Raw genomic sequence first — 12,859 nt, 5'->3', positions numbered from 1 at the left:
CATTTCTCATTTTATTGATTTGAGTCTGCTCCCTCTTTTTGTTGATGAGTCTGGCTAATGGTTTATCAATTTTGTTTATCTTCTCATAGAACCAGCTTTTAGTTTTACTGATCTTTGCTATTGTTTTCTTTGTTTCTATTTCATTTATTTCTGCTCTGATCTTTATGATTTCTTTTCTTCTGCTAACTTTAGGTTTTGTTTGTTTTTCTTTCTCTAGTTCCTTTAGGTGTAAGGTTAGATTATTTATTTGAGATTTTTCTTGTTTCTTGAGGTAGGCTTGTATAGCTATAAACTTCCCTCTTAGAACTGCTTTTGCTGCATCCTATAGGTTTTGGATTGTTGTGTTTTCATTGTCATTCGTCTCTAGGTATGTTTTGATTTCCTCTTTGATTTCTTCAGTGATCTCTTGGTTATTTAGTAACGTAGTGTTTAGCCTCTATGTGTTTGTGTTTTTTACGTTTTTTCCCTGTAATTCATTTCTAATCTCATAGCATAGTGGCCAGAAAAGTTGCTTGATATGATTTCAATTTTCTTATGAAGCCAATTTTCAATAGGCTTCATTTGTGACCCAAGATGTGATCTATCCTGGAGAATGTTCCATGAACACTTAAGAAAGTGTAATCTGCTGTTTTGTGGATGGAATGTCCTATAAATATCAATTAAATCTATCTGGTCTATTGTGTCATTTAAAGCTTCTGTTTCCTTATTTATTTTCATTTTGGATGATCTGTCCATTGGTGTAAGTGAGGTGTTAAAGTCCCCCACTATTATTGTGCTACTGTCGATTTCCTCTTTTATAGCTGTTAGCAGTTGCCTTATATATTGAGGTGCTCCTATGTTGGGTGCATATATACTTATAATTGTTATATCTTCTACTTGGATTGATCCCTTGATCATTATGTAGTGTCCTTCCTTGTCTCTTGTAATAGTCTTTGTTTTAAAGTCTATTTTCTCTGATATGAGTACTGCTACTCCAGCTTTCTTTTGATTACCATTTGCATGGAATATCTTTTTCTATCCCCTCACTTTCTGTCTGTACGTGTCCCTAGGTCTGAAGTGGGTCTCTTGTTGACAGCATATATATGGGTCTTGTTTTTGTATCCATTCAGCAAGCCTGTGTCTTTTGTTTGGAGCATTTAATCCATTCACGTTTAAGGTAATTATCGATATGTATGTTCCTATGACCATTTTCTTAACTGTTTTGGGTTTGTTTTTGTAGGTCCTTTTCTTCTCTTGTGTTTCCCACTTAGAGAAGTTCCTTTAGCATTTGTTGTACAGCTGGTTTGGTGGTGCTGTATTCTCTTAGCTTTTGCTTGTCTGTAAAGCTTTTGATTTCTCCATCGAATCTGAATGAGATTCTTGCCGGGTAGAGTAATTTTGGTTGTAGGTTCTTCCCTTTCAGCACTTTAAGTATATCGTGCCACTCCCTTCTGGATTGTAGTGTTTCTGCTGAGAAATCAGCTGTTAACCTTATGGCAGTTCCCTTTTATGTTATTTGTCATTTTTCCCTTACTGTTTTCAATAATTTTTGTTTGCCTTTAATTTTTGCCAATTTGATGACTATGTGTCTTGGCGTGTTTCTCCTTGGGTTTATCCTGTATGGGACTTGCTACATTTCTTGGACTTGGGTGGCTATTTCCTTTCCCATGTTAGGGAAGTTTTCAACTATAATCTCTTCAAATATTTTCTCAGCTCCTTTCTCTCTCTTCTCCTTCTGGGACGACTATAATGTGAATGTTGGTGCGTTTAATGTTGTCCCAGAGGTCTCTTAGGCTGTCTTCATTTCTTTTCATTCTTTTTTCTTTATTCTGTTCCGCAGCAGTGAATTCCACCATTCTGTCTTCCAGGTCACTTATCCGTTCTTCTGCCTCAGTTATTCTGCTATTGATTCCTTCTAGTGTAGTTTTCATTTCAGTTATTTTATTGTTCATCTCTGTTTGTTTGTTCTTTAATTCTTCTAGGTCTTTGTGAAACATTTCTTGCATCTTCTCGATCTCTGCCTCCATTCTTTTTCCGAGGTCGTGGATCATCTTCACTATCATTATTCTGAATTCTTTTTCTGGAAGGTTTCCTATCTACACTTCATTTAGTTGTTTTTCTGGGGTTTTATCTCCTTTCTTCATCTGGTACATAGCCCTCTGCCTTTTCATCTTGTCTATCTTTCTGTGAATGTGGTTTTTGTTCCACAGGTTGCAGGACTGTAGTTCTTCTTGCTTCTGCTGTCTGCCCTCTGGTGGATGAGGCTATCTAAGAGGCTTGTGCAGGTTTCCTGATGGGAGGCACTGGTGGTGTGTAGAGCTGGGTGTTGCTCTGGTGGGCAGAGCTCAGTAAAACTTTAATCCACTTGACTGCTGATGGGTGGGGCTGGGTTCCCTCCCTATTGGTTGTTTGGCCTGAGGGAACCCAACACTGGAGCCTACCTGGGCTCTTTGGTGAGGCTAATGGTAGACTCTGGGAGGGCTCATGCCAAGGAGTACTTCCCAGAACTTCTGCTGCCAGTGTCCTTGTCCGCACAGTGAGCCACAGCCACCCCCTGCCTCTGCAGGAGACCCTCCAACACTAGCAGGTAGGTCTGGTTCAGTCTCCCCTGGGGTCACTGCTCCTTCCGCTGGGTCCCGACACACACACTACTTTGTGTGTGCCCTCCAAGAGTGGAGTCTCTGTTTCCCCCAGTCTTGTCGAAGTCCTGCAATCAAATCCTACTAGCCTTCAAAGTCTGATTCTCTAGGAATTCCTCCTCCCATGCCGGACCCCCAGGTTGGGAAGCCTGACGTGGGGCTCAGAACCTTCACTCCAGTGGGTGGACTTCTGTGGTATAAGTGTTCTCCAGTCTGTGAGTCACCCACCCAGCAGTTATGGGATTTGATTTTGCTGTGATTGCAAAATCACCCCTCCTACCGTCTCATTGTGGCTTCTCCTTTGTCTTTGGATGTGGGGTATATTTTTTGGTGAGTTCCAGTGTCTTCCTGTCAATGACTGTCCAGCAGCTAGTTGTGATTCTGCTGTTCTCACAAGAGGGAGTGAGAGCATGTCCTTCTACTCTGCCATCTTGGTTCAGGCCTTAGCATCAGAGGTCTTAATGACCATTTCTTTAAAAAAATTCATCCTGCATCCGCATTCTCCACTGGTTTCTTTTCCAAGGATCCCAGAGTGAGACAGCCTAGCTTTAATTGTGGGGATGGTTCTTCCTGAACCTTTGGGGGCTGCCCCACTTTAGCTCCCCTTCCAGCTAGGGCTCAAGTATCATTTTCAGTTCATCTATCTTGTGCTCACCAAGCCCCAGGGAACTGTGGAGCACTGGTTGCACACAGCCAGGAAGCCACAGCTACGGAAGAGATGGCAGACATCATCTAATCCAACATTTCCTCTGTAGTTTGTGCTTTAATTCCACTCCAAAATCCTTGCCGTGTTGTCACCCAGCTCATGCTTCAGTGCCTCCAATGACAAGGAACTCACTGTATCCCAAGGCAGTGCAGCACTAATAAGCAAGTTTTTTAGACAGCACTAATTAGCAAGTTTGTCCTTAGGTTGAGTTTAAATTTGTCTTTCCCTTGCATGCCCTCTCGGGCAACCCCAAATCAATTTCCATGTGACAAGCCTATTTGAAAATAGCTCTCATTGTCCCCCCTGATCTCTTTTCCTTTCCAGGTCAAGTATTCCTAGTTTCTTCACTATTTAACATGTTTTCAAGTCCCCACAAAAACTTGATGAACTCTTGATGACTTGCTGTAAAAAAGCTGAGTTGGGTGTGCGTATGAGATTTGGACCTAGAAGACAAATCCTGGTTTGACCATCAGAGCAGGGACTTTTTTTGGATGGACCAGCTGCACCTGGGACCTCACTGATGGAGTTCCCATTTTGCCATTTCACTTGTGCACAGGGATTGTCTCTATGTTCTATGGAGCCAAGAACTCCATAGATGTCTGTCTTCATTATTACTGCATAACTGAAAGATGACAGGGAAGCTCTCAAGACGCTGCTGTGAAACACAACACAGCAGTGCAACCTGGCTCTGAGATCACATGTGGCACACGGACCCTACCTGGCAATACAGACAACAGGAGGCATCTGAACAGGGTTACCCACTGATATGCTAGAAAAATAACAAAGTTGTCAGCCATTCCTGTTGACATGGCAACATACTGCACAATGAGGTACAGAAACAAAACCCTTGCCTAATGGTCCTGCCAGTGAGCAAGAGAACATTTGAGAAACAGAAATCTCTCTCACTAAGAGGAAATCCTCCTGCACTGTTGGTGGGAATGTAAGTTGGTGCAGCCACTGTGGAAAACAGTATGGAGGTTCCACAAAAAAACTAACAATAGAATTACCATATGATCCAGTAATCCCACTCCTGGGCATATATCCAGACAAATCTGTAATTCAGAAAGATACATGCACCCCTATGTTCATAGCAGCACTATTCACAATAGCCAAGACATGGAAGCAACCTAAGGGTCCATCGACAGGTGAATGGATAAACAAGATGTGGTATATATACACAATGGAATATTATTCAGCCATAAAAAAGAATGAAAGAATGCCATTTGCAGCAACATGGATGGACCTAGAGATTATCATACTAAGTGAAGTCAGACACAGAAAGACAAATATCACATGATATCACTTATATGTGGAATCAAAAATATGACACAAATAAACTTATCTACAAAACAGAAGCAGACTCACAGACACAGAAAACAGACTTGTGGCTGCCAAGGGGGAGGGGGTATGGGGGAGTTTGGGATTAGCAGATGGAAACTATTATATATAGAATGGATAAACAACAAGGTTCTACTGTATAGCACAGGGAACTATATTCATTATCTTGTGATAAACCATAATGGAAGAGAATATGAAAATATATATGTATAACTAAATCACTTTGCTGTACAGCAGAAATTAATACAACATTGTAAATCAACTATACTTGAATAAAAAATGTTAAAAAAAAAAAAAGTCTCACTAAGCAATAAGTTAGGGCTCCAGAATTACAACTCTAGGATGAGCTGATGGTGTGCTGTTTGTTGCTAGTCCCTATAAAATGAGCTTAGTGAAAGCAAATCTGGTGTGTGTTGACTTGCTCACCACCGAGACTTTAGCACCTGGCATACATAGAGCCTGGTACATTCTGAAAAGAATTGTATCTTCTCTAGAGAGGCAGCAGCTCCTTTAGTGAGTTAAGGGTGACCAGAATCTGGCAAAGGAAAAGGGAAATTAAGGAGGGTTTGAGGAAAAGTGCTGAATAGGACCTTAGGATTTGACAAGGGTAGAAAAGAAGATTTGAGACAGCAATTTGATCTATTTTTCCCACTAGACTTTAGCTCCAGGTACATCTTTATGTTCCCAGAAGCATATCTTGTAAGTGCTAAGAAATTAACGATGACAGTCTGACTTATACAGGGTCGTACAGATGTCAGTGACAAGCTCAAAATAAGAAATTAATTCCTGAGTAAGCGGAATGACCTAAGTTCTCAAACACCATTTCTTTTATGGTATCTGGAAGTTACTCTGATTCTGTTCCGTGGTAAAAACAGAACAAAATCATGTAGGGGAATATGAGAGTTGGAGAAGGGTAGCGAAGTTTCAAGGTCTCCTAATATTTGGAGTGTAGCTGGGCAGGAGATTCACTCATAAAATTCTGAGTCGAAAGGCTGAACAGTTTTGCAAGTCATGCTTTAATCATGAATGCATGGAATTTGGAGCCCTATATAAAAATCATTTGGACTCTAAGAATTCAGCTCAAGAGAATGTTTTTAAGATTAAAAAAAACTGTTTAGTCTTATGTGCATTAAATTTACTACCATACTGCATTAAGAAAATTTGTTTAGATAGGGATTTGATTTTATATTAGCTGTGCTAGTCTATTAGAAAACACACACATACACACAGAACTGTCAGGTCTTATTTCTTGGCCATTCTTACTGGCTCCAGGGTACAAAAGTTCTGCCCCAGAACTCATGAGCTGGAATCACGTATTTAGAACAAATGTAGGCAATGGAGTAGTCCATTATTTAATTTCTGACTCTGTCTAAAGGCCTATCACATTCTTTTAAAAAGTCTGAAGAAGCTGCTTGTCAATTGTTCTTTGGTGAAGTAACTTCTCATTTAAATATTAATTCATGTGAGGGGAAAAAAAAATCACACAGGCCAGTATTAACAAAAACCCATTGTATCACAACCTCTGCGAATGGCTTTGAATTATTTCAACTTCTGCATCGAGTCTGGGAAGCTGGCTAAGAAAAAAAGGCACAAAAAAGAGATACTCAAATTTGAAATCCATCATTGCTTTCTTCATTTATTAATTGTATATATTTGAACTCCTAAATATGAATTCACTGATCCATAACTGCAGGTAGATGAGAGCATCTCAAAACAGGCATAATTCTCAGCAGAAATCATTCTCATATTGAATGTTGCGTAGATATATGTGGAACCTCCCAGGTTTGGGATGTTGAAATGTCTTTTTCCCCCCTAGGGTCTCAAACCTTTGGCCCACATATCTTTGTTCTATTATTTTAGGTATGACACCAGACAGTTCAACAACTCTCGTAGAGAGATTTTAGTCAAAAAGCTTAAATTGACAAGGGAGAAATATAAAGTTGTACTAAGTTGCTAAATAAGGCAATTGCCCCATCATTGAAGCTTCTGTCTCCATCGCGTTTGTCTCTGAGAGGAGTGCAACTCTCCATCTGTCTAACTCTGGAGCCTGGCCCTTAGGGCTGCTGCTGAGTGAGCCAAGGTTAGGGCTCCACATATGTAAAGCTGGTCAAAGTTAAGACAGTTGTGGCTTCTCTGTAATAACTTTTCCCCGAAATAATGTAGAAAAAGGCAGAATGTGTGGGACTGTGGGAGAAAACATGACCAAAAGGACATGTTGTTTGGGAATTTCTTTGTAAGGCAAATATGATTCATGCAGTGGACACACAAGGCCAATGCAGCCACGGATTGGTTGGAAATTTGAGTCTCAGCTTTTGAAGGGCACTTAGTTTAATCGCCCCAGCTTGGTGTGTGTTACGAGTATCTCATAAATAAAATTCATGCTTGAGATGGCTTAACTGAGTTTGCCCAGCATTCTACCTTTTCCATTTCTTTTCCAACTAGTTTTGCCCTAGCTTGTTTTTTTTTTTTTTTCTCCCTCCTCTTCCTCTGCCTATAAAGCACACTGGCTTTGTTTGGTAAGCAGAAGAATCGTTTAGGAAATTCCACTGTTAGGCAAGATTTTATTTCATAAATTAACTTTCTCAGGGAAAAAATAGTTTCCTCTTCTGTTACTAATCTACAAAAGTAGAATGTCACATGTAATCAAGAGTTTTCCAAGTGACGTGAGTAAGGGAGTTTTTCTTTCACCTACGGGGAAGGATAGCTGGCAGATCATCTTCAGAATGTGAGCTGCACTGACTGACCTGCAGAGGGAGTTGACAAGTGTAACAGGGAAAAAAAACCTGTTGATCACCCAAGAGTCTGCTTTTTAAGAAGAAAATCATGCTTAGAGTGCAGTTTCTTCACAAAGAAAAAACCAAGGGCTTTTCCTTTTCCATGGATTAATATTTTCAAAAACATTGTCTATATCCTGTTCTCACCCATTGGCACATACAGGCTACACCACCTGCTCAGTGCTGACTTAATTGTATTTGAGGAGAGGTGGGAATGTATTCCAAGCTCCAAGAGGCCAGGACTGTGTCAGTCTTGTTCACCGTTGTACTACACACCTCTTGGCACTTAGAAGGTGCTCAACCAATAATAACTGAGCAAATTCAAGGCGACAACAAGTAGAGTCCTACCTTGGGGACAAATAATGTAAAAGTGGATTTGGTGCTTGTTCTTCAGTAAATGGTTTGACAAAAAATATCCCTATGAGATGGGATTAATGTGTGAATTATATATAATTATACATTTTTATAATTTGACTAAACTTATTCATTCAAATATTTACTGAGTGCCTATTACTGCCAGGCATATCTCTAAGTGCTTGAGATATAATACTCTACTGTACTATACTATGCTAGATTGGCAGGTAATAATACAATAATTTGTTGGTAGAAGATAAAGAAGATTAGGGACTTCCCTGGTGGTCCAGTGGTTAAGACTTAGCGCTTCCAATGCAGCGGGCATGGGTTCGATCCCTGGTTGGGGAACTAAGGTCTCACAAGCCGTGTGGCATGGCCAAAAAAAGAAGATCAAGAAGATTAGGGGATACAGAATTGAGGGTGGGAGATGCCACTTTAAGTGGGATTGTCAGGGAAGGTGTCTCTGAGGAGGTGACATTTGAGGAGAGACCTGAGTGAAGTGTAGGAGTTCTATAGACATTTGTAAGAGTCTTTTGATCAGAGGGACAGCAAGAACACCAGCCTTGAGTTGAGAAAGTTCTTAAAAATATTTGAGGAATAGCAAGAAGGCAGTGTGACTGAGCATGGTTAAACAAGGGGGAGAATACCAGAAATTCTCCCCCATCTGCTTAAGATGAGGTTGCAGAGACAACTAAAGACCAGATTAGCATGGCTTTGCAGGCCACTGTAAGGATTTGGAGTTTTAATCTGAGTGCCTTGGGAAGCGCCAGAGAGCTGAGGGCAAGAAAGCGACATGGTGGAATTGACTCTGTAAAGTGGTCATTCTAACTGCTGAGTCGAGAGAGAGGCGAGGAGCATGGAATATGGAAGCAAGGAGACCAGTTAAGAGGTTCTTGCAGTGGCCTAGACCAAAGATAATGGTGGCCTGGCTGATCCAAGCCATGGAGTTGGTGAGAGATGAATTGTAGGCTGGGGATGCAGAAGAGTAACGATTCTTTTTGGTCCAAGGAACCGAGAAAATGGCGGTGCCATTTCTAGAGGTGAGGAAAGACTGAGGGGAAGAGCAGGTTTGGAAAGGGGTGGAGCGGGGAGAAGTCAAGGGTTCACTTTTGGACATTAAATTTGAGATGCCTTTTAGACAGCCACATGGAGATGCCAAGCAGGCAGCTGTCTATGCAAGTGTGGTGTTCAAAGAAGTTGGAGCTGGGCATGTGAACTTGGGAATAGACGGCATAAAGTGCAGAAGGGAAATGTCTCTTGTAACTCTGGTTTTGTGCTCCCCCGGCTCCACAGGGTGTGACCTCAGGCCCCACAGGGCAGATGGATGGCCATCAGGTTAAGAATCACCTTGGAACTGGGGCACCATCAAAAGTCCCAGCTTGGGGACCAAAGCACCACATGTACTTCCTGTCCTGGTGGATGGAGTAAGCAGGGTAAGTCCCCTTGCACCCTCTGCCTCAGGCTTTCCACCTTTAAAATGGCAATAATTTCATCTGATGCTTGGTTCTCCTCAAAAGAGAGGGATAAGATACCACACATACGACAGTGAAAAGAGTTGCCGACACCTGGAAGAGCTCCCAAGGGTAGGGAGATGTGTTTGTACTGAGATGATCAAGTCCTTGAGAGTAGGCTCTGTCTTCTGAATGTCATCCTCCATGGAACTTGGTACAAGGACCAGTCAGCTACTGCTGCTGACTCTGTCTGTACTTGAAGAATTAATACTTCAGTCACTAAGTGGAAGCTGACGTGATGTGCCAGATAACTGCAAACGCATCTTAAGACAAGGCCTCTGGTCTTGCCCCTCTCCTATCAGCTCTCCACTGCCTCTAGAGAGATCTTCCTAGAAAGTCATGTCACTTCCTTTCTTAAACCCTTCCAATGACACCGCATGGCCTTGGGGGTAAGGTCTGAGCTCCTTATCATGGCCTGTAAAACTCTACATGATCTGGCCCTTGCCTACCACTCTTGCCTTATCTATTGCTGCTTTTAAAATGTATACCACTCTCCAGATGTTAACCATTTCCCTAACTGGCTTTTGGGGAAACATTCTTTTGTGTTGTGTCTCCTTAGAATGACCCTCCCTGCCTCATGCACTTAGAGAACTTCTGCTGATCCATCAAAACCCCAGTTCAAGATTTTCCTCCTCTGTGAAGAATTTCTAGACCCCATCTCAGTAAAAAAAAACAAAAAACAACATCAAAAAAACCCAAAAAAAACCCCACTCTCCTTTGTCTACACCAGCACTATACTTAATTTCACCATTACACACTGTCACACCACATGGCAGTCATTTAGAAAAAGTCCACCTCCTCTACTAGATTGTGGACTCCTTTGGGAGACCAGCCTAAGAGGTCATCATCTCCCTGTTCTCTGCACCTAATCCAGGGCTAGGCAAGCAGCAAAAACTTAATACATTTTGGCTAAATGAAGTGGATTAAAGGGTTAGAATACAAGAGCCCAGAACAAAGCCTGTCTCTCTAGGAATAAAGCTGGAAGCTCAGAGAACATTAGAAAAACTCATGATGAAAAATAAATAACCCAATCAAAAAATAGGCAGAAGATCTAAATAGACATTTCTCCAAAGAAGACATACACATGGCCAACAGGAACATGAAAACATGTTCAACCTCACTAATCATTAGAGAAATGCAAATCAAAACTACAATGAGGTATCACCTCACATCAGTCAGAATGGCCATCATCAAAAAGTCTACAAATAATAAATGCTGGAGAGGGTGTGGAGAAAAGGGAACCCTCCTATATATACTGTTGGTGGAAATGAAAATTGGTAAAGCCACTATGGAGAAGAGTGTGGAGGTTTCTTAAACTAAACAGAGTTGCCATATGATCCTACAATCCCACTCCTGGGCATATATCTGGAGAGAACTATAATTCAGAAAGATACATGCACCCCAATATTCATTGCAGCACTGTTTACAATAGCCAAGACACAGAAGCAACCTAAGTAACCATTGACACAGGAATGGATAAAGAAGAGGTGGTACATATATACAATGGAATATTACTCAGCCATAAAAAAATGAAAAAAAAGTCATTTGCAGCAACGTGGATGGATCTAGAGATTATCATACTAAGTGAAGTAAGTCAGACGGAGAAAGACAAATATCATGATATCGCTTATATGTGAAATCTAAAAAAAAAAGATACAAATAAACCTATTTACAAAACAGAAATAGATCCACAAACATAGAAAAGAAACTTACGGTTACCAAAGGGGAAGGTGGGAGAGGGATAAATTAGGAGTTTGGGATTGACATATACACACTACTATATATAAAATATATAACCAACAAGGACCTACTGTATAGCACAGGGAACTACACTCAATATTTTGTAATAACCTATACGGAGAAAGAATCTGAAAAAGAATAAATTATACATATATATGTAAAACTGAATCACTTTGCTGTATACCTGAAACACAACATTGTAAATCAACTATAGTTCAATGAAAAACAACAACAACAACAAAAAGAAAAACTCATGGTGACCCAGCCAAAGTCAACAGGATGCATGCTGGGGCTTGGTAACATCGCGTCTGTCAGGAGAGTGAATTAGTTTGAACTAATGTCAGGCTATCATGAGCTCTATTTGCCTGACTAATGATAATTTGTATGCCTCTCCTATAGGGGGACTTCCTTAGGTTCATATTTGAGTTCCCTCGGGCTTTCGAAGGGGGCCGGACTCAGCCATGGAGACAGGGCTCAGCCTTAGCCAATCCTACAGTGGTTTCTTGTCCACAGGATCCCTGGAGGGCACATGGCACAGCTTCTTACAGGAGTTGGTACAACCAGATGTCTTGGAAGTGTCCAGAACACATCTAAGTGAACCCTGAGTCTATGACTATCATACTAGGTACAGGGATGACACAACCCCGCTGACCTTGAGTGATCTTAACCTGGTGGGGTTGCAACACCTCGCCCAATGTGTTTCCCTGCAGTCAAGACTGGATGACTGGCAACACCAACGGAATGGCCATGACCCCAAGACACACCATTTGCTGGAGTAATATTCCTCCCTGGCCCTCCACCCTCAGCTCCTCGAAAGGGAGGCACTGTACGTCACACGGGGTAGTAACAGGGTAGGTGGGTCAGGGTGACGAGTGTTCCTAATCATGCTGGCAACTGCTGACTAGGATCTTGTAACGACCCGTGACCCACCTGAATCAGATGAGCTGCACTTTCCGGGCTGCCGTACCGAAGGTCGTGTCCATTGATGGCTAACACACGATCGTTCTCCTCCAGCTGACCGTGTCGGTCTGCCACGCCACCATCCAGAACGTTGGAAATAAACACCCCAGGCTCGTCCACCTTGCGCACCAGTTTTATTCCAAGCTGCTCCTCCGGGCTGCTTTTGTTGAGGATCACGTGGAAACTGTCATCCCGGGGCCCGTAGGTGTCCAGGGGCTGCCCATCAGTCCTGCTCCGGAACTTCTGCTCCCGCAGCACCGTCAGCCACAGAACCTGGCAGGGCTGCCTCAGGAGGTGCAGGGCATAGTTGTGCCGTACGTTGCCGATGTCCATCCCGTTGACCTAGGGCAAGGGGACCTCAGAATCTGCAGCGACCGAGCCGTCCACGCCACCGGCCACAAACCTGCCCCAAAGGCCCAGCCCACAGACTCACTGGGGCCCTTCCTGAAGGACCACTCTGCTCTATCACCTTCTTCTCCGTCCAAATACCCCCATCTTCCAACAGAACCTGTAACCCGGTTTCCCTGAGTATAGTCCTAACCCTCCTTTCTGTTGCTTGCTAAACTTATTTTTCAGCTGAAGGGGGGAGGAAAAGGAAGAAAAAGTGGGAAAAGGCAAAAGAAGAAAAGAAAATTTCTGATTAATGATTACATTAAACTGCTGTTTAAATCAAACTGAGTTGGCATTTTCTTTCCAAACATCTCCAGATGAATTTTTCTCCCTGGATCACCTGTACTGGAACTTCCAGGCCCCACTACTGTGTGTGTGTGTGTGTGTGTGTGTGTGAGAGAGAGAGAGAGAGAGGGAGAGGGGGAGAGAGAGAGAGAGAGAGAGAGAGAGAGAGAGAGGGAGAGAGGG

At 42.3% G+C, this 12,859-nt stretch overlaps 1 protein-coding gene across 5 annotated transcripts in view; it reads right to left on the bottom strand.

Moving 5' to 3' along the window:
• The window catches only part of LNX1 (ligand of numb-protein X 1), a 199,445-nt gene that overhangs the window by 25,319 nt on the left and 161,267 nt on the right, over positions 1-12,859 (bottom strand). For all 5 annotated transcript variants that reach the window (XM_027102935.1, XM_027102936.1, XM_027102933.1 and 2 more), the window contains one exon: positions 11,972-12,343. In XM_027102935.1, the coding sequence (XP_026958736.1) occupies positions 11,972-12,343 (372 nt within the window). The remainder of the gene's footprint in view (positions 1-11,971; positions 12,344-12,859) is intronic.

This window comes from Aethalodelphis obliquidens, unplaced genomic scaffold (genome assembly GCF_003676395.1).
Source record: "Aethalodelphis obliquidens isolate GAN/ISIS:26980383/991018 unplaced genomic scaffold, ASM367639v1 scaffold6, whole genome shotgun sequence".
Lineage (NCBI taxonomy): Eukaryota > Metazoa > Chordata > Mammalia > Artiodactyla > Delphinidae > Aethalodelphis > Aethalodelphis obliquidens.
Note: the sequence above shows the minus strand (reverse complement) of the source record. Positions and strands in the feature narration are given on the sequence as shown.